The sequence below is a fragment of the Apteryx rowi genome, unplaced genomic scaffold (genome assembly GCF_003343035.1).
Source record: "Apteryx rowi isolate R43461 unplaced genomic scaffold, aptRow1 scaffold_0, whole genome shotgun sequence".
Lineage (NCBI taxonomy): Eukaryota > Metazoa > Chordata > Aves > Apterygiformes > Apterygidae > Apteryx > Apteryx rowi.
Genome location: NW_020447195.1, coordinates 12558603 through 12579935, shown reverse-complemented (window position 1 = coordinate 12579935; position 21333 = coordinate 12558603). Strand labels below are relative to the sequence as shown.

At 43.4% G+C, this 21333-nt stretch overlaps 1 protein-coding gene across 3 annotated transcripts; it reads left to right on the top strand.

The window, feature by feature from the left end:
- Nucleotides 1-881: 881 nt before the first annotated feature.
- On the top strand, nucleotides 882-21215 carry ELMO2 (engulfment and cell motility 2). Of its 3 annotated transcripts, none has more exons than XM_026089549.1 (21): nucleotides 882-1120; nucleotides 6480-6605; nucleotides 6754-6794; nucleotides 7252-7324; nucleotides 7662-7712; nucleotides 8718-8899; nucleotides 11457-11550; nucleotides 11753-11904; nucleotides 12225-12303; nucleotides 15563-15613; nucleotides 15940-16062; nucleotides 16682-16816; nucleotides 17238-17342; nucleotides 17419-17527; nucleotides 18167-18303; nucleotides 18618-18781; nucleotides 18860-18972; nucleotides 19280-19387; nucleotides 19706-19788; nucleotides 20117-20194; nucleotides 20751-20951. In XM_026089549.1, exons 2-21 carry the CDS (start codon nucleotides 6528-6530, stop codon nucleotides 20949-20951), a joined length of 2157 nt encoding a protein of 718 aa, XP_025945334.1. In that variant the 5' UTR covers nucleotides 882-1120; nucleotides 6480-6527. The 3 variants fall into 3 exon arrangements, with proteins under 3 accessions (XP_025945334.1, XP_025945250.1, XP_025945411.1); XM_026089465.1 differs by having other exon boundaries at nucleotides 884-1120; nucleotides 11451-11550; nucleotides 20751-21215; XM_026089626.1 differs by lacking the exons at nucleotides 882-1120; nucleotides 6480-6605; nucleotides 6754-6794; ... (10 more) ...; nucleotides 17419-17527; nucleotides 18167-18303 and adding an exon at nucleotides 18326-18383 and having other exon boundaries at nucleotides 20751-21215.
- Nucleotides 21216-21333: the final 118 nt, after the last annotated feature.

Sequence of the window (21333 nt, the reverse complement as noted above, 5' to 3'; positions counted from 1 at the left end):
TGGCGCCTGGGCCTGGGCCTGGGCCCGGGCCCGGGCCGCCCTGCCCAGCTGCCTTGGCTTCTGAGGAGCGGGCTGGGCGCTTCCCCCTGTACACCGAGTGGACCTGAAGCATAAATGAACAGTGCGTCATTAGAAAATTTTTATGGTAGCACCTCAAAGTGGATTTTGTTTCAGGCTTCAGGTGTTGCCGACTGGAGTTGCAGACTCTTTTCAGTTCACTTGAATGATTAAAAATAATAATAATAAAAACAGTTCTCTCTTTTTGCCTGTTACTGGCTATTTCTGCCTTTGCTAGGAGGCAGTCTGTTTCCAACTGTGTTGGTAGTTGCAAGAGAAGTCCAGTGTCACAGACTTAGTGTTTTACAGCCAGAGTAGAGCCGCAGAGAGCCTTTGGGGGACCACAGGATTCCAGAAAGCAGAGGATCTAGATCTAGTAGTTCTTTGATTTCAATAATGAAGTATGTTTCTCTTTGTTGGTTTTATGAGACAAGGGTGATGACTGTTGCGTAGCCCTCAGATGGGACTCTGATGTTTGCTGCCCTCTCATTCCGCTCGGTGGAGGAAGCTGTCTTCTCTGCATGCTTGACCAGTCAGTCACCATCCTGATGTCATCTCCATCTTTTGTTTGGGGGACCACATCTTCTATTAGTACTACCATCTGGGGACTTGTTGAGAATGGACTAGGACATTTTGCTTCATCCACGGGTTTCAGAAGCTGTAGCTATTCACTGGTTGATTGGGGGTTTCTACTAGGCATTTTTTTTTCCCTTGGAATGTTCTTTCATCCTCCTCATTTTCATTCTGTGTGCAGCATGCTTTGCTCTCTATCTGTAATGAAAAGACGACTGAGTTTGTGAATAGGCAAATTCTATTTAAAATACTCTAGTTGTTTTAGCTTGCTGCTTCTCAGGAGTCTTTTGAATAGTGTGTTATGAGCTGCCCTGCTGATTTCTTCTTGCATTGCAGCCACCCCTACACCACTGCTTTGTGTGAAGGACCTCACTCTGCAGAAGCAGAGTGAATTCATCTTTGATGGATTTCAGCTTGGCTACTCTCTCTCTGTGAAAACCTGGGAATTGCTTACATGCTGTTACTGAGAAGGATGTGCTTTGAGAGACCAGTAAGTGACTGACAGCGATTATTGCATAGAATTGCAGCCTCTGTGCTGCCTCCCAGGAGCTTCTAAATGGTTGTCTTACCAGATATATCACTGTGGTGCACTGCAAAATGTCATGCCATTTAAAATTTAACATCTGTCACCTCTCCTATCTGCAGATGTACAGTGAAATCTTTTCAAAGAACACTTTCATCAGACAATTCCCTGTTAAGAGATTGACCTGAAGTACCCTTTGTGTCTTTAGTCCAGTCTCTATTCTACTCTTCTGGAAAGCTTCTGCTGAGTCACTGATCTATGTAGGTCCTTCAAGGGATTGTTTGACACAGGCTGCCTGATGAGTTTCTTAGCTCTTTGAATTTTTAATTCCTGATTCTCTGGGTTCTTCTGTTTAGTTAATTCGTTTCAGTGTCTGAACTCTTCCTTGGTAGGACCACGTGGTGTCTGTTCTGTGGTACTGCTGTCCAGTGAAATGGTCTTCAAGCTCCGTTTCTTTCACTTGTGTATTTGCTGTGCATGTTCGCTGACTGGAATAGGGAACGTGGTTTCTAGCCATGACAGGGTGTTAATTTGTGGAAGAAGTTCAGGGCAAACATAGTCTAATGTGTCACGGTGAGTTATTTTTCTGAGTTTGTATRCAACTGAAAGCTTTTTTTAATGAGATGTGAAAGTAGTATAATGCAACTTTGCTTGTTTTTGTTTTCAACAGCAAGGATATTGAAGGACACCTTAGCCCAAGCCTTCAGGTAGAGTGCATTGCCTCTAGGAGCTGTGGGCCAACCTCTGCATCACTTTTTATTAATGAAACAGGAGATTTTATAGTTCTGTATAATTTTCCATACTATCAATATTTTTGTTTTAATATGCACTTCCTCTCCCCTAAATGATGCATGTTCTTCATAAGGGAGAAGGCATGTTAGAGATTTGTAAAGGCTTCTACCTATAATGTGGGCATTTTTGTTGTGGCATATGAAGCACTATTTTTCCTTGTACTCTGGTACAGACTTCTTTCTAACTCACACTCCTTATTTGAAAGACTTTTGTAACAACTTGCAGTATAAGCTGCAATATAAATAAACTGTGACTATACTGCAAGAGGCTGAAGGGAGGAGTGATAATCAGTCAGATGCTAATTAGTTATGAGTACATTAGTTAACAGACTTGCCGATTCAGATCTTGATACTCAAGGAAGTGATCTCTGAGCCTTGCCTCTTTCACTATGTATTTGCCGTTTCTTGAATACGGAATGGTTTTAGATGGTTTCTAGTCATGGGCGGGTTCATTTGTGGAAGAAGCAAGTATTTTTTCAGCTGCTGCGAACCAGTCTGGTTATTGGAGATAGTGTGCTTATGCAACATGGCTACAGTATCTCAGGCTTTCAAGTCTGGGCTATTGCAGGCTTTACTTGCTGAATGGAGAACTGTGAGTGGAAATCACGTACCATTTGGGACCTGTTTGTTTCTAGACTTAATGGATGAAAGCTTGTACATCCTGCAGATTTGGGTCTGTCATGCAAATTGTGCATTTTCTTTGGGGTATGTATAGAAAGCTGCAATACTTCTTGTACACTAGTAATTGCTGTAGTGTGRGTAAAGACTTAGCTGATGAGTTACCTCTGTTTTGGGTTATTTCTGCAGCAGCAATATGAATGTCTGAAATCTTCTGTAATTCAGGAGGAGGAAGTGAGGAAGACTGATTAATCATTTTATTAGATTCTTCTCTCTCTTTAGYAGACAAAAGGATCAGATAAGCTATCAATTCTTAGGGCTGGTGCTATAGAGGTCATTGCTTCAGCAGGCTTTTTGGTTCTGCCTTGTTTCATTATTACAGTGTACTTGGACATTAATGAAAATAAAGTGTTTAGGATGAGAGGACTCATCTCATTTGCAGTGTGGCATGCTTGGGAGACTCTTTCCATCCTCAGAAGTATCAGGTATTGAGCATTGACTTGTGAACAGGCTGGRGATGACTGGTCTAGGTAGGCCTGCTATCAATATTAACCCCAATAATGAGTGCTGTACAGACAGCTGTAGTTTTCTAAATATGTCTGAGTCCACTCCTTTCTTTCTAGTTACTGCAAATCTGTAAGCGCTTTGCTCTGCCTGAGCGATGGGGCAAGGTGCTATTCTGCTTCTGGGTTCCATATGCTTTATTGTCTTAATTCCTAATTTACTTTGTTTGGACAAAAGAAGCCAGCTGCTTCAGGGTGAGTGTAGAAAAAAGGAGTACAGTCCCTTTTGCTGATTGTCCTGGGTATGAAAATGGCACCAGCAGCTGGATGTTTAGAGGCCACTTGTGCATATATTTGTTCCATTTTAACACATCTCTCTCAGCAAAGAGTAAATTGCCTATATGTTTTTCTCCTGGAGCAAGAGACTGGAACAGTGATAGTCAGAATTTGCTAAAAAAGAGGAGTAGGTTAACACATGCTCACTGGGTATGGAGACAGTGTCTCCACAGGACAGCATACGCTCCGTGCTTTCTGTTTGTCGGTCAGCCTCATTCTGTTGGCTGCGCAGGGTTCTTTGAAACACTGTTCTAACTGAGCTCTCAGCTGAGCAGTCTTCCTTTGTGTGACTTCATTTTGTCCAAGCTGGAGTATTTTTACTCGGTGCACATTTTTTGAAGGACAGCCTTTTCTGTTTGTTGTAAAGATGAAGGTGGTAAAATTTTTATCCAGAGAGAGTCCTGGAGAGGGAGATGGCTTGGTTGTCCTCCCTCCATGATTAGGAAGTGAAATATCAGGTATTGTTTGTGTAACTGGTAGATTCTAACTTATGTTTGTTTTTTTTCTTTTCTTTATAAGACGCATCACTATAGTTGTGCTTTTCTCTTGTTGTCCCCAAGACCTGTTCAGTCTGATTGAAATGTTTCTCTTGAGTTTGTTGCTCTTGCTGCAGCAAAGTGTTGTTTGTACACAAGACCAGCTCTTACCTGGTACATTAGCCTGAGCTTGCACTGTGCTGCTTATCTGAAAGGTTGGAGACATTATTATTTTGAGAACCTGACAAGGTTGAACCTAACTTGAGGGGGTTATGGGTGGTTCATCTTGACTGGCACTTTTCCACGTGAGGTGTGTCATTTTGTGGGTTTATGAAAACTTAAGCAGCTCTTAAGATTGATAATAAAAAGGAAAGAGAAGGCCAGAAGGAGCACTGAGTGTATTCATCTCTGTGAGTAGGAGAAAGCTGTGCATTGTCGGAATATTGTGAAATAAGAATCTGGTTTGCCAGATGCAAGGTGAGCAATAGAACTGTGCTGCAGCATGGCTCTTTCCCTGGGCAAGAATGTTTTTGTAGGATGGTTTACAGTGTCACACCATGATCTGAGCATGGACATAGTTACTTTTCAAGGGGTGGAATAGTAGTGTGGGCCAGGTCTGGCTGTTGTAGGAGTGGAGGAAGATAGTGTTCCGGTGATGCAATGCCGATCTCCCTTTTGGTTTGTCTGAAGCCCCAGATAGCTTTGGAATTCAAATTCTCTCTGTCCTGCAGGAACTGCAAAGACAGAGATGCTGACAATAGAGTGCATTGAGCAAGGCAGCTTCAGTAGGCCTTCTCATGGTAGGGAATGCTTGTTTTGGTAGGGGAAGGGCTTAKTACCTTACAATGAAGGCACTCCCTGGAGAGAGGTAGTATCTGATTTGGTGGAGACTGGGGGACAAGGTTTGCTGCAATGGTAACACTGAGTATTTTCAGGAGGTGCTGTCAAGAAAATGCTGAACTTGTACTCCCATGTCCTCAATTTCAGCAGACAGGAGTAACTGTAATGTGACTATTGCAGAAGGCTGCACAGGAGACGATAGCTTTCTAGACTTGGAGCCAGAAAAAGGAGAGCTGCAGTTTGTGCAGTGAGTATCTGAACATTGTGGGTGAGGAAGCTGCCTAACCAGAGTGAGAAGGTAAACTCATGAGGGTTTAACAAGGGTGTGCACGCACGTGTATGTGCATGCGTGCAAGAACAGAGAAACATTAGCACACCTGAGTTTGCATATGTGTCCATGCAGTGATACCGGTCTCTGCTAGGGAGGAGGAGGGGATAGGCATGAGCTGCATTACTCTAGATCATCTGTGCATCTCTAGATAGTCATCTTACACTGGCCATGCACATGCGCTTTTTGTGATAGACTCAGCTGATTTCATAAAAATGCCCTTTTTCAAGACAGCCGTGTAGACCAAAATCCTGGGCCAGGTGTCTCTGTAGCTGCTTGGTCTTTGCTGATCCATGGGAAGTTTTCTCTTCTGTACTTCCCTTTAGAGGGCATTTGTCTTGCTGCAGGAAAACTCCAAAGCTTGCTGCTTTTCCATCRGGCCTTAGCCTGTCTTAACATCCTCTTCTCAGCTGATCAAAGAAATCAGGCTAATATATTAATCGTGAAACAGCGTCCCTGCTCTGCACTGGCTGATGTCTATTCTGGGAAATGGGAAGTGTGTTGCCCATAGGAGATACCGAATTGTACTTTGGGTGCTTATTATCTTCTTCAAGGTGTGCTGGAGATTGAGTCTCAGGAAGGGTCCTTAAGGACAGAACTTCTTTTGTGGCTGGTCAGATTTCAGTTTTGGCAACTTGAAGGCTTTGTACCCGAGAATTGCTGGTAGGGAGGATCATCTTCCTTATGATTACTGGCTATGGCCCTGTGGGAGAGAGCAGGACCATTTCTTCCTCCCAGGAGAGGACTAAAATGGAGCTGAGCAACTACATTTCTTTCCAGCCTCTTACTAACAGATGAAACACAGACCAGCATGTCTGACAACTGTCTGGGACCAAACCCTGGACACAAGGTTGTGCCTTAAGGCAGCTATAGGAGTGAAAGGTAGACTTCCACAGCAAATGTTGAATTAACTTTTCTGCTGTCATGGATTTTCATTTTTGGGATAAAGCTAATTGCTGCTACTCTGCCTAATCTGAGGAATGTGATTGTGACATCAATAATCACCAGCCCATGGGAGAAAAAATATTTAGGTCTCTAGTGGAGGGAGATACCTGGTCAGTATATTCATTTTCTCACATAAAGTTAGTAGCTGAGCCTAGGAAGCTATTGCTTTATCAGTCCCCCAGGCTGACCTGGCAGTATGGACAGTGGGTGGCAGATGGGGCTTTGTTGATTAGAGAGTTATGTTCCTTCTTGTGTGAGTACAAGTTCCCAAAAAATGTTCCTTAGCAGATGAGGTTGGCATACAACTTCACAATGTGCTGTTTTAGTATGAGGCCATGGTCTCTGGTACACTGGATGTTTTACCTGTACCTAGCAGGTCCAGCAAACCATCAGACTGGTTTTGTGTAGCCTTTTGAAGCCTGGTGGTAGGTGCAATGTAACAATTAAAATAGTTTTCAGAGAGCTGCTCACTGTCTTTTCTCTTAACAGGTGTGGGAGTGCATGCTGTCATAAAGGCACCCGGAGTAGTCTGGAGCAATGCCACCACCTTCAGACATTGTGAAAGTAGCCGTTGAGTGGCCAGGAGCCAATGCCCAGCTGCTGGAAATAGATCAGGTGAGATCTGGTAACCAGATGGGGGAGGAGGTAGTTTCTCCCCTGCCCTGCAAACTTGATACGGGAATGTGGGGAGCACAGAAATGAGCAATATTCCTTTCTGGTTGAGAGGAACATGGTTACTGAGGACTCTCTCTTTCTGTTCTAGAAAAGGCCTCTTGCATCCATCATCAAGGAGGTCTGTGATGGGTGAGTCTAGTTCTCTGGGAGCCCTTGTGGAGAAAGTTTGTCCCCCTCACAAGTCTTACTGGGGTACTGTGGAAAGTCTCTGCTACTTGTCAGTGTGCTTCTAGCATGGTTCATGCTGCCTCCTCTGAGTTTTGGCCATGGAATGGGCCGGGGTTTAATCAGGAACAAAATGATCCCCTAGAAAACAGGGGTTTTGCACCATTATTCCTCCTCTGAGTGTGTGTGTATATGTATGCCCTCAGGCTCCTGCAGTACATGCCTCTTCAGAGTTTCTACATAGCTTGACTTAGATGAGGCTGAAGTTCTCCCTGAGAGGAAGTTTTTCTCTCATCATTGGTGCCCTAGTTTCCAGTGCAGAGGCTTCACTTGTTCTTTCTACCCTCCTGGGATCAAGCTCCTATTCCTTACTGAGAGACAGAAGAAAGAGGAGAACTCGTGTATCCTTTTCCTTTGCCAGGTGGTCGCTGCCAAACCCTGAATACTACACCTTACGGTATGCTGATGGGCCTCAGCTGTACATCACAGAGCAGGTCAGTGTGAGGGGCAGAAACTTGCTCATGTTCTGGGCAAGAGTGGAGGATTCCCTGGATTAGTGTCGTAGAGTAATACTGTCCCCACTCCTTAAGGGGCAGCGTCTCTCCTATCAAAAGTATTCAGACTTTTAAAAAGTGTCATTCAACTGAGGAGGCTTTGCACTTCTCCCTTTGCTTGCCCATGGGTGCAAGAACTTAGTGGCTTGATTCAATACCCTCAGCAGGGTTGTGTGGTATAGAAACCCCTTTACTCATGCATACAAGTGTGCACTGTAGATGCAGCTGCATTCCTTTTTCCCGCTTTGCTGTAGCTTAAAGTTTGTTTTTCTTTCAGACTCGCTGTGACATCAAGAATGGAACTATCCTGCAGCTGGCAGTCTCCCCGGTAAATGCTTCCTCACATCTCTCTTTCTCAGTAGCTGTCCTACTATAACAGGCGCTTTCTTGCCTCTCAGTCTTTCCTCCTCCCTCTCCCCAAACTGTAGGGGGCTCACCTTTGTTGTGGGCTGATCTACACAGTGAGATGCATGCTCTTGTTTTTCTTCCTGGTTGTGGCACGTATCTTTTCTTTCAACACTCTGCCCTTTCATAGGACTTTCTGTAAATAAATCCTTTCTGCGTTTTTATTGCATCTCCTAGGTTAGCATGTTGCAAAGCACCTGACAGACACATTCTCATGATAAGTGTAGTTATTATGAATTGGAAAGCAACAGTACTGGTGCCTTACTGCAGAAAGAAAAATAATAGATGAATTTGATCCAGTGGAGTGAATTATTGCTGTTGTGTCTTCAACCAGTTGTCCTCTGCAGACTTGCTGCAGCTACCTTCATTGAAATTCTTAAAGCTTTTTAGGCAAATGTCATGATGCATAGTTGGGAATGGAGGACTTTTATTTTTTTTGTTGAAGCTGATGGAGTGAGAGTAAATAGAACAGGAAGAAGTTATCTGGGCAAGAGATGATTGAGAGGGTATCGCTGATCTCTTTCTGAGAAATCTTACAGGATGTGATGTGGTTACACAAAATGACCTTGCAGTTCTCTTTGAATCTAAGACAGATTGTTTTAACATCCTGTTTCTGTAGTGGTCTCATTCTAGCTTTCTATATCTACCTCCACTCAGCTTACCAAGATGGAATAAGTATTTACCCTACCGTGTAAAATAACATTTGACTCACCTGCTGGTCAGCTGTAGCTGTTGCCAAGGGTAGCATTTTTTTAGTCCATCTTAGGCTTGCAGACTGCTGCTACTTACCCTGTTGATTCTGGTATCTCTCTAGACTGTGTGTTCTCTCTGCCCATCCAAGGACTCCTGACAGAATGCTGCTACTGCTGGCAGAACTCAGCCTGTGGGCGACTAGTCTGTAACAGGCAGCATCCCTGTTTCTTCCCAGTCTAGGGCAGCCCGCCAACTGATGGAGAGGATCCAGTCGCACAGTATGGAAGCCCGACTGGATGCCATGAAGGAACTGGCTAAACTTTCAGCAGATGTGACCTTTGCCACAGAGTTCATCAACATGGAAGGGATTACAGTGCTGACACGGCTTGTGGAGAGTGGGACCAAGCTTCTGTCCCAGTAAGTTTTCTATATTCCAGGACTCTGGGACAGGGCTATTGGGCTAATGGAATAGGGCCTCAATAAGGGTCTAATATTTCTTGCTAAAGTGGCATTAAGCAACTAACCTCACAGCAAATGTAGTAATTGAGACAAAGGCTTTCTAGTCTTTTACTAAATCTCAGGAAGGAAAAGGGAAGAAGTTGTGATTTGTGAAACTTGTGTTGAAAGGTCACTTTGATATTTTAGGTGACTTTTATTACCTTTCTTGTGCTCATAATCTCCCAGAGCAGAGTTACTATCTGTGGTCTAAGTGAGAAGGTAGCCTATGGAAAACCCACATGCAATTACATGCAAAAGCACTCCTGTAGAACTGGTGGCGTGTATGTGCCAATCAACAGCAAACGTAAGTTGCTGGCTCTCATATAGGTGATCAGCACTTTCTGACCTGCGTCATGAAAAAAATTACCATACTGGGCCACGCCGAAGGTCTGTTTATCTCAAGAAATGGAAAGGGCTAAGGAAAGTGTAGCAGGGAACGTATCGCTTTATAGTCTCCAGCTTCCAGCAGTTTTCAGCTTTTGGGTTTCCTGACCAGAAATTGTATCTCTCTGTTTTAAGAACCTTTGGGCATCTCTTCCATGAATTTCTGGATATCTTTTTAAAATCCATTTATGCTTTTGACCTCTACAGTACTGTGTGGAAATAAAGTTCCACAGTTCCTTGTGCTATATGGGAAAAAATACTTCCTTTATTTTAAACATGTTGCCTAACATTCATTTGGTTCCCTCTGTGTATTTTGTTATGAGAAATTGTAAATGTTCTCTATATGTCTTCTCCGTACCATATAATCTCTCTCATATCAGCCCTTAGTCATGTCTCTTCTAAGCCAAAGAGTCATAGTCTGTTAAGACTCTGTTCTGTGGAAGCCATTCCAGAGCACTAATCTTTCTTTCCATCCTTCCCAGTAGCTCTTTCTAGTACTACTGTGCAGTTGTGAGGTAATTTGCTTGTTACTCTTCGTCAGTTTGAAACCTACCTGTTTAACTTGTACTGTTTTGTTTCTTATCTTTTAATTATCTATTAATCCAAGAAAGGGCTTTGCCTTTTACCCTTTAACAGTGGGGGAGGGGGGAGTTAAGAGCCATCAGTGGAGCACCTTGTTAAAATCTTTTTGGAAGTCCAAAAGTAGTATATGAACTGTTCTCATCCTGTCCTCATTGATTTGTTCAGAGAGCTTTAATATGTATGTGAAACATAACTTCCCTCTGCAAAAGCTGTGGCAGTTCTTCACTGTTAGACACGTCTTCCTCTTTTTAGTAGTATTATTCTTTTATTATGGTTTCCACGTATCTTTCTGGTTACAAGTGCCAGAATTTCTGATATGTACTACTTCAGATTCCCCCTGGTGTCCTCTTTAAAAATTGGCATTATATTTGCCACTTTCTATACAATACAGTTAGTAGTTTAACAATGGTATGTTTTAGTTTCTTTGGAATTCTTGGGTAAATATCATCTGGTCCTGGAAATTTATTTTTCTTAATAATGAATTGTTCTAAAATATCTTATAGTGATGTTAAAATGACAGATTTGAAGACTTTTCTACCTCTTAAAGGAGAGAGGAGGAAAAAAAAATTCAACTCTGATTTGGAAATTTCCCTAAGGACGTTTATGGTGAACACTGATGCAAATCATTCACTTGGCTTTTCTGATATTATCTTCACTGAAAGCCCTTTTAAAGTTTTGATAATTTGTTGCTGCAACATACATGACTCTCCTATTTTGATAAATTAGCAACTAACATGTTTTCATTGCATTTCACAGACTTTATCCTGCTCTGTTCTGATTCTGTGTTAGGTTTTCCACGGTTCATCTGTTCTGGAGTTTTGTTTGAACCCAGATCCCTGTATTTGCAGAATGACACTTCATTTTGCTTGATTTTTTTTCTCCAGTGTTGGAACACGTTTGTTTGGTTTGTGTGTGTGGAGGGGTTATCCTTTTCAAAGATTTTTTGCTTGTTTTGTGATTATAAATTTACTCTGGAGCTCAAATACAAAGATTGTTTAAAAAAAAATAGCACTTGCAGATGGTCTAAATTTTCAGTTGATCATTTTAAGAGGCTTTCTTGTTTTCAAGGTTTTCTTTTGTTGTTGTTTTTAACCGAATGTCACTGTACTGAACATCTTGTTTTTGTGTTTGTTTTTTCCTCCCATGAAAGTGCTGAATTTGAGTAGTGGTACTGTGCACTGCTCAGGAATAAATATTGTATTGCTTCTTCTGTTGTTATTCCTCTGACTGATCCAGATGGTTGTCAGTCTCTGGTGGCTGGACTCAGGGCTACTTTTAATTAATGTTTGTAATCAATAAAAATAAGATATGATTCCACAAGGTAATAGGAGTGTCTGCATAAATGGAGATACTTTATTGCTTCCCCAGCTGCCAAATTGTAGTCTGTTTTATTAGGAGAAGGTGGTGATATTTTTCTCTTGCCCAGGTTATTCGGGTTGGATGAGCTTTTTCTGTGCTTTTTCTGTGTGCAGATCTCTTGTAACTGCATTCTTCATTTTCTCAGTTACAGTGAGATGTTGGCATTCACCTTGACTGCCTTCTTGGAGCTCATGGACCATGGCATTGTCTCCTGGGACATGGTCTCAATAACCTTCATCAAACAGGTGAGTTTGGGAAAAGGGAGGGAGGAGGTGCTGTTTCATTTTATGCTTTAATGCAGATTTCAGGAACAGCAAGATGACTCTGAGAGCACAGCGTGCTCTAAAGACTTCATCCCAGCTTTCTGAGCCCTGTCTCCCTTAGCTGAAACTCACACAAGGTTTCCTGGATGGGTGTCAGCTGACCTGCTGGTTCATGTGGTTTTAGATTGCAGGGTATGTGAGTCAGCCTATGGTAGATGTCTCCATCCTCCAGCGATCCCTAGCCATCCTAGAAAGCATGGTGTTGAATAGTCAGACTCTGTATCAGAAGATAGCAGAGGAGATCACCGTGGGGCAGCTCATCTCTCATCTGCAAGTGTGAGTGTCCACCCACCACGAGTGGTGTGATCTAAATCAATGTCATGAATCTCTGTCAATTTGAAAATACATCCTTTTACATTTAAAACACACCTCTGAATAATGTAGCTATCAGACAGCGATTTCTCTRTCAGCTCTTTGTATCTGTCTTGAAGGGTTGAATGACATCAAGGTAGATTACCTGGATCCTACATGTCCTTTGAAACACAAGACAGCTGTAGTAAATGTTCTTACAGTGCAGGCAAAGTAGTAGGCTGTAATGCTTGGTACTGTCTCTTCTGTTCTTATGTCTGATCTCCCTCTCATTTTTGTTTCTGCAGTTCAAACCAAGAGATTCAGACATATGCCATTGCCCTGATCAACGCCCTGTTTTTGAAGGCACCAGAGGACAAGAGGCAGGTCTGTACTTTCTTCTTAACATTAAACCTCAATAATGGTTATTGGCTGGCTGCTTACTTTGTCTCAGAAATCGTGTTGTCTGGGCAGGGCAGATCTCAGACCTTGCCAAGTGCTTAAATGCTGTTTCAGTGTGGCAGCACTGAAGAAAAAAGGCCATCCAATTGATAATGTGTACTGGAACAGCACATCAGTGGTGAGGAGATGCCCAGGAGGAAATACGAAAGGTCTGGGGAGACAGAAGGTAATCCTGTACCCAGCACAGAATTCTTCTGTGGAAAAAACAACAACCCCCCCCCCCCAACCAACCAACCAAACAAAAAACCCCCCAAATTTTCCACGGGAGATTAGCACAAGGCAGAGGGAGGCTGTGGGTAGTGCCCTTGGCGTTGTATGTACTTACCAAACAAAAGAAAGGACCTTTCTTGAGTCCTATGGGGATGTCCCTGCTGCAAATGTGAGAAATAAACCACCTGTCCTACTCTGAGGAAACCCCAGAGATCTCAGCTACATGCAAGATGTGCGTATGTCTGTATTGTGTAGCTTTGCTGTGTTAAGCCTTTCTTCTCTAGTGCCCCCTYTGTGCTTTTTTTTCTGGACTCTGAGCTAAATCCTGTCTGCTTCTCTTTGTGCCTTTTTTGCTTTCTGCCAGCAGGACAAGCTCCTTAACCCGCTAGACCTGCCCATCACTGTAAGTAACCCAAGCCCGGGGGCTGGTCATGCATAACTGTAGGCATGATAGCTTTTCTCCAGTTATGCCTCCTTGTACCCCAGAGATGATGCATACAGGCTTCAGATAATGGATGAGTCTAGGGAAAAGGGGGAGGGGGGGGCTACTGGTGATGCACTCAGATTTGGGGGGGGAGGGGGGAGAACGGGGAAGGGAGAGAAGATTCAGTAGCAGGAGAAATCTGAGTAACTTATGCACACAAGATATTAAAGATTATTCATAAAAGGCTTGCTTAAACTTTGGAAACTTTAGAAACTACAAAGCTGATCAAGTAAACTAATTTTAAAACTGGAACCAGATCTGTAACAGTCTGGGTCACTTTAAACTTACTAAAGCGTGAGTTTGCACCACAAATCTAACTTGCCTTAAGGTTAGTTTCATATGCAGCTAGGCCCTTGCAATGGCAGAGATGTTTGTGAAGAGCAGTCACAGAACTTAGTGCTGATAGTCTTGGGACTACAGCATACATTCTGCCTGACTTGTGACCTCTCTTTCATGGGTATTGTACCGTAAGAATGTTTTTCGCCTCCAAGGGAAATCACCTGTGATGTTAATAGGTTGATTTGGAATCTTCTGTCTCTGAGGTTCTGTTGCATTTTGTAGATTTCTTGGACAGTGCAGAGACTACTCCATTTTTGCCAAGGATGTAGTCTTTACATAGGTGGAAACTATGGTCTTAATAAATGTTCCATAATTTCTAAAATTAACAGATATGCTTAACACATCCCATTGAGGAAGAATGTACTCCTCTGTTAGTAATTTGGCTAAGATACTAAACTTCATACAAAAATCAAATTGCAAGGGATCTTTCACTCCCCCCGTCCCTTGCACACAATGCACAAGATCCTGTCCAGCAGCAAAGTGGGCAGTGCTGGAGTCTCAGCACAACATAGATGTCTTGACGGTGGTTAGGCCGTGTGTGTGGTCATGCTTCTTACTAAGCTATTCAAGATTGTTTAATTGTCTTTGTCTTTCCTGCTGTTTATCTGTTTCATCACCTGTTACTTCATCCCATGTACAAACTAATTTCTGTAGAGCAAGGATTTTTTGTTGCATGCATGAACAAATTCTAACAGCAGGTCTTATTCTAATACAGTAGTACCTTTTTTGAATAATAGTAAACAATAATAACTCAGAGGGCAGTGTATTACCTCTGAAACCACTTCCTACTTCATTTAGATGCTTCTTGGATACCTTCCACCCAAGGACTGACTCATTTTGATAGTATGTAACACATGAGCACTGCTGAACTTGCAGCYACTATGGCTTGGCTATCAGCCAGTATATCACTCTTCTGTTTTAGGAGGTTCCTGCCTTGAGCAATATGTTACCAAAAAGAGCGATAATGTGGACTCAGAGTGAAGCTAATATATGCATTTTACCATACTCCTTATGCGGCCTGTCAAGAAAAGGGTTGATATGAACAATTTGAAAAGTCTTGAACTGCTCAGATTGGACAGCTGATTGGGTACAATTGTCTAAGACTGCACATCATCTTCCAATTCTCAGTCTACACAGGAYAGGAATATGAAGAGATCTCAAACTGACAGTTCTTTTGGACTTCTTCCAGATGACATATCACCCAACAGATTTTCCTTCCTCAATGGTTTTGCTTGTAGCAGCAAACTTCTGATAATAGTCCATCTTGCCATTAGTTCTTGAGCTGCTCTACTAGCAGGCGTAATGAGATTGTTGATATTTTAAAAAACACATCTTCAAGACTTAATGAGAAAAGCACAGGTTAGATTTTGCAGGTGCATGTGCAACTGGTCTGAGAGCTGAAGGCTTGCATCAGATACTTAAATCTATTTGTCATCATGACTTGATGACTGGGAAATACGCTTCATCTGGGCAAGGAAGCCATTCAGTAAAGGTAGTAACCAGAAGCTTTCCTGGAAGTTTTCCTTTAATCGTGAAAATTATTTACCCTTTATTTTTGTAACCTGAAATGTTTCTGCAAATTGTCYTTAAACTGACTTTTAAACGTCTGTTTAGGAACTGAGACAAAGGAAGYGTGAACTTCAGAGGAAGTGTTTTGAAGGGGGTCAGGGAGAACTGTCCCCTCTGGTCCATGTTACCTTGGGTGTATACCTAGGTGCAGAAAGCTTGGGCCCTCTTTTTACTATGGAATACTCATTGCAAAAACCTATTGCAGCTGCCAGACTTTCTGGGTAACACACAGTACACTCCCTGCTGCAGTATCTCCTGATACTGAAGTATCATTAGATGTACAGTACTAGGCCAGGCTTTCTTGTTTTCTAAGACTACTCTAGTGCTTTCTTCCATGCTAATGTTGTTTTGTAGGACAGCCATCCATGAGTTATGCCATGGTAAAGATGACCCTTGCATCCCAACTTGATGCTTGCTTTTTTGTGAAACYCCCATGCTACAGACCATCTGTAGTAGAAGCAATTTACCATGTGCCAGCACTGTCTCCAGCTCATAGGCTTCATTCTTCCTCTCCTTTCTGCATGATGTAGGTATTTTGTTTATATTTCACTCATGTTGATTTCATCTCTAAATCCCCAACAGGAAATGGCTAATGCATTTGCCCAGAAGCACCTGAGATCTATAATCCTGAATGTGAGTATGAAATGACAGAGAGCTTCCTAATGTTTTCTTAGTAGAGGTCTCACTTGCGTAAAGTGTAAATCCTGCTGCCCTCAGGGCACTTCCAGAAGAGTAAATATTTCAAGGGTGGAACTGGAGCTGCTTGTTCAAAAGTGCATTAACAGCATGCTTCTTCCTGATGTTACAGAGTGTATCATTATGCTTCTGATGGAATATGGAGGTTAAACAGCTGAATTTTCATATACGAGATGTACATGTTGCCTGACATATGCCTACAGCTAACTTCTCAGTGTCTATTTGTAGTCTCTTCAGTCCTCCCCTATCCTTTATTTTTGCAGCATGTGATCAGAGGAAACCGCCCAATTAAAACAGAAATGGCACATCAGCTGTACGTGCTRCAGGTCCTGACCTTTAATCTCCTGGAAGAGAGAATGATGACCAAGATGGACCCCAATGATCAGGTCACTATTAGAGCTGAGTAAGATCTGATGGAATAGGAGGTACAAGGGGCCTGATTCCTGAGTTGCTTAGCTCCACAGAATTTGCAGTAGATGGTGCTATAAAGTTTCAAAACCACCCCTTGCGCTGTCATCTTTGAGATTCAGATGTTCTCATCACTATCTTGCTGTATGCTGTAGAGCTTTTCAGGGCTATAAGTGGTCACTGGAAGGCACATCCTTACTTGACTAATGTGATACCAACTATCAAACTGATTCCTCCACTTCTATGGAAGGCAAATCCTTTTATCCCATGCATTTGCTGATGCAGTGTGCAAGGAAGCTGGACACTTTTTAAGGTGTCTGTTAATCAGTTCTTTGATTTATTTAGTGTTGAATGAGGAATACCTTAGCAATATCTGAATGCCTATAAATTGTCTTTAGCTAAACTTGGGGCAATCCAATGTGTTGAAACTTGCCTTTTTCAAATAGATTGTTGCTTCTTGCATAAAGGTTACCTTGACCTTTGGCACCTGTCTGTGTTCACTGTGTGAGCTCTGAGGAGAGATGGGACTGTACATTATGTGAAAATACCACCCTAGCAATTGCTCACGTTACTATTTTCCTGCCTTCTGTCCCTCAGGCACAGCGAGACATCATATTTGAGCTGAGAAGAATCGCATTTGATGCAGAGTCTGACAGCAACACTGTCCCTGGCAGTGGAACAGAAAAACGCAAAGCTATGTACACCAAGGACTACAAGATGCTGGGATTCACTGTATGCATCTAGAGAGAGTGCTGGCTTTAGAGCATGTAAAGGCAAACTAAGGAATCTCCATCAGAATGGTGGGAAAACAGGAACTGAAGCAGCTGTTTGCTTCACCATACTTCTATGGCTGAGTTTCAAAACTCCAGGGGACATTATTGTGAACTTGCTATTTGGTTAAATCCCAGGGCTCATTAGGCACGTTCTCTGGAGGTATTTATGTATCACGCACAACTATTCTATGAGGAACTCAGAATCAGCCTATCTTCCAGAAAGTTTGGATAGTGTTGTCAGCAGGTATCAAGTCTACAACTTGGATAGATGTTAAGGAGTGCTTGGGGGACAGGCAGATGTAAGATTCATTCGGAAAAGCTTCTCTCACCATTTCTTGAGACTAACTGGTTTGGGTTATTTCTGCATGTTCTTTTCACAGAATCACATCAATCCAGCAATGGATTTTACTCAGACGCCTCCAGGGATGTTGGCATTGGACAACATGCTCTACTTAGCCAAATTTCATCAGGACACCTATATCAGGGTAAGTGAAGCTGCTACTTTTTGCGGATATTAACACCTCAGCATCTCTGGCTGTGTGTTGCATCCTCTTCCTGTAGATTGTTCTGGAGAACAGCAGTCGAGAAGATAAGCATGAGTGTCCTTTTGGGCGCAGCGCCATTGAGCTTACCAGAATGCTTTGTGAGATTCTGCAAGTTGGGGAACTCCGTAAGTAGCACTTCTTACTCCCAGCTTCCCAAGTTGTTGGGCTGATGCTTCCTGAAGTAGCTTACAGGCTGCCTAAGATTCACAAGCATTTGTAAGTCAGTCTCACTTCTGCCTTGTAAGGATGGGGAGCTTGGAGTTGCACTGTCAGTGTGCCGCTGGTAGTATCAGTATTGAAGTAAGAAATGTCATTGTGTAGACTTTGCTTTTCCTAAAATCTGAGGCAAGTGGAAGGCCCTCTCCTGAAGCTTCAACAGGGCACTGTATGAAAAACACTCTAGAAATTGTCAAGAACTTGAGAAAAGTTAAATAGCTCTGACAGCCTCAAAGCAGCATTCTGAGACACTTAGCCATGATAAGAAGTACTACCAGAGGAAAGCACAGAACAACTGCAAGCAGTCGTTTGGGGGATAGTCTGAAAAGTGTTTATCTGTAGGAGAGGCTCGCATGGTGAAGACTGGGGATAGTTGCCATTCCCAGCATGGACTGTCTGTGGGGAGACAAAGCACTGAACTGTCTTCGTCTCTTTGAGTTAGTGCTCTTGTAYGCCATCATCTTCTTGTCACTGCAGTGGGTTTAGTTATTCTTAGTAGCTCTTGTGCTATTTGCTCTGATGGCTGTGGTTTCTCTTTCTTCCTGAAGCCAATGAAGGCCGGAATGACTATCACCCCATGTTTTTCACCCATGACCGTGCATTTGAGGAGCTGTTTGCCATCTGCATCCAGCTGCTGAACAAGACCTGGAAAGAAATGAGGGCGACAGCAGAAGATTTTAATAAGGTCGGAGTAAGGAGAGGTGTCTGGGCAGAACCTTTTACTGAACAGCATGTGTTCACTTTGTAAAGAGTAAGGGGCAAAAGGTATGACAGAATACTGACTGGAGCTGTAAAGGAGGGTGGTCCACCTTTATTTGGTATGACCTCTGGTCATTTTTTGTTCTTCCAGGTCTTCAAAGTCATCAGTAGGTTGACATTCCTGGCCACAGTCATTTCTTGCCTGTTCTTTGAGGTCACCTACTGAGCTCTGGAGTGATTCTCTTCTTCCATTAAACAGGAAGAATGTGACTTGCTTTTGTCCCTGTCCAACCTCTTTAGGTTATGCAGGTTGTGAGGGAACAGATCACACGGGCTCTCCCCTCCAAACCCAACTCCTTGGACCAGTTCAAGAGCAAACTGCGCAGCCTGAGCTACTCTGAGATTCTGCGATTACGCCAGTCTGAGAGAATGAGCCAGGATGACTTCCAGTCACCACCCATTGTGTAAGTGCCTAATGGGCACAATTGCCTTCCATGCTGTGATCTCCCATTCCTGCTTACTCTTCCATTTTTGATTGCCAGGGAGCTGAGAGAGAAAATCCAGCCTGAGATCTTGGAGCTGATAAAGCAGCAGCGCCTGAACAGGCTCTGTGAGGGGAGTAGCTTTCGAAAAATTGGAAATCGCAGAAGACAAGGTGAGGTGACACTGTCTTCGGTAGTTGTTTGTGTGAAGAACTGAAGGCAAATAAGGCCTGGTGAATTAACCTGTCAGCTGACATGTTGCTAGAAAGGGAAGCTGGTTACCTTGGCTGGCTATACCAGCCAGTGGTTTGGGATGCAACAGGTGTGCACTTTTAGGAATACAGCCATCCCCTCATGAATAGGAAGCAATGCTGAGGAGTCAGGGAAATGGAAGGATTGGATCTGGAGACTATAATACAGTGGCTATAAGACCTTATGTGAATGATCTTGTTCAGCTTGCGCTACTTTTATATGTTCCAGAAAGATTTTGGTATTGTCGCCTGGCTCTGAATCACAAGGTGCTACACTATGGAGATCTGGAAGATAACGCTCAGGGGGAAGTGACCTTTGAATCACTACAGGAAAAAAGTAAGTCCAGATTACTGCTGTGAGCACACCGTGGTGTTCTTTGCTCTGCCATCTAGAGGCTGTTACTAGTACCAATCCCAGAGAGGAAGTGGCTGAAGCCAGAACTGGGATAAGATCACTTTTTGATAATTGCATAAATCATTTGTGAGTCTTGGCAATTGCTCGGTATTCCTTATAACAGCCAACTGTGTTACTGGTAATGTTTTGTAAAACTCCAGTAATGGGCAAAACCAGGGACAATACTTGAAAAGACAAAGCGAGTTCTGTCCCTTCCTGGTTAGGATTTCCTGTTTGTGACACTTACTTTTTCACTGCTAGTTCCAGTTGCAGACATCAAAGCCATTGTCACAGGGAAGGATTGTCCACATATGAAGGAGAAAAGTGCATTGAAACAGAACAAGGTAATTGCTCCCTTTTTGCCTACAAATAATGCCTAACACTATACTGTTGAAAACAGTGGAAGCAAGCCACAGTCTTCCGCATTGCAACTTCTCGTGTGTATTGTTTACAAAAAATCTCGTATCTGGGACTTTTCCCAGTGCTAGTCTGCAATTGGTAGGTACTGTGAGCATAGCCCTGTTATGCTGTAGGCCACTCAGAGCTGCTCAGAATACTGATTTGGGAAAGTGCACTGAGCTGCAGCTAGGTGACTGCTCTTGTTGGGTTAGTRGGCAGAAGGTGCTGTGATGCTTTGTTCAGTCAATGAGTGAAAGATTCTTTTCCATTCAGGAAGTGTTAGAATTGGCCTTCTCGATATTATACGACCCTGATGAGACCTTGAACTTCATTGCACCTAATAAATATGAGGTAAGAAAGATGGCGGTTGAGCAGTAGACTGTAAAGCAATTAACAGTGTACTTGGAGACTAAGAAGGATCAGTTGCTTCTCATTAAAGGCTCGAGCAGGATGTCTTCCACCAGTTTCTTTCTTAAAAATTGTTGCTGGTGCTTTGTGTGACTCTTCCTTTTTCTCAGTTATGCTTCTGTTTTAACAAATTCCTACACTAATTTCCCTTGGACTGGGCTGCTAGTTTTTTTTTTCCTATAAAGTTGGTTGTTCACTCTTCCCTATTCTATGAGGGGAAAATAGCCTAAAATTGTTTTGCCTTTTCTGCTGTTTTGCCACAATACAAACTCCTGGCCCTTTCGCTGGAGGCCTGGGTCATGCTTACCTCTAGGTTTCTAACTTCCATTGGAAATTTCTGTGGGCACTGTTCTTCCCCCCCCCCCCCTTAGGTTAACTCCCTCCTATGTTACCTATTTTGGAGCTGTATCGAAGTATTTCTATATGTTGCATGGATGGAAAAATTCAATATAACCTATGGTTTATGCCTGGAGCTGTGAATTATCCTTCTTCTCCACAGTACTGTATCTGGATTGATGGGCTTAATGCGCTCTTGGGGAAGGACATGTCCAGTGAGCTGACCAAGAGTGACCTGGACACATTGCTGAGCATGGAAATGAAGTTGAGACTCCTGGACTTGGAGAATATCCAGATCCCTGAAGCACCACCCCCTATCCCTAAAGAGCCAAGCAGCTATGACTTTGTGTATCACTACGGGTGATGCAGGCTGAGTGGTGTGGGCCACTCCAGGCACCCTCAGACCCTGCAATGTGACACTGGCACTGCCGTTGCTTGCGTGGGGCCTGCTGCAGGCACTGCCGGCTCGAGCACCGCTTGGGTGCCCGGCCAGCCCCAGGACTGGTCCCTGCCCCCTCGTAGCGGCGCCCTGGCCGTGCCGTCGGGGCGGGGCCGGGCACAAGCGCCTGTCTCATCACTGTACAACTTTTGTATGAGTTAAATAATAACCATTAGCACTGCTGTGGCACCCACCGCCTCTGTGCCCTTCCTGCGTCCAGCTGCCAGCCTGCGCCCTGCCGGCTTCGGCTTGGCCTGGCCCTAGCGCGGACTCGGCGGCGCGGGGCGGGGGCTCCGGCGCCGCCTTC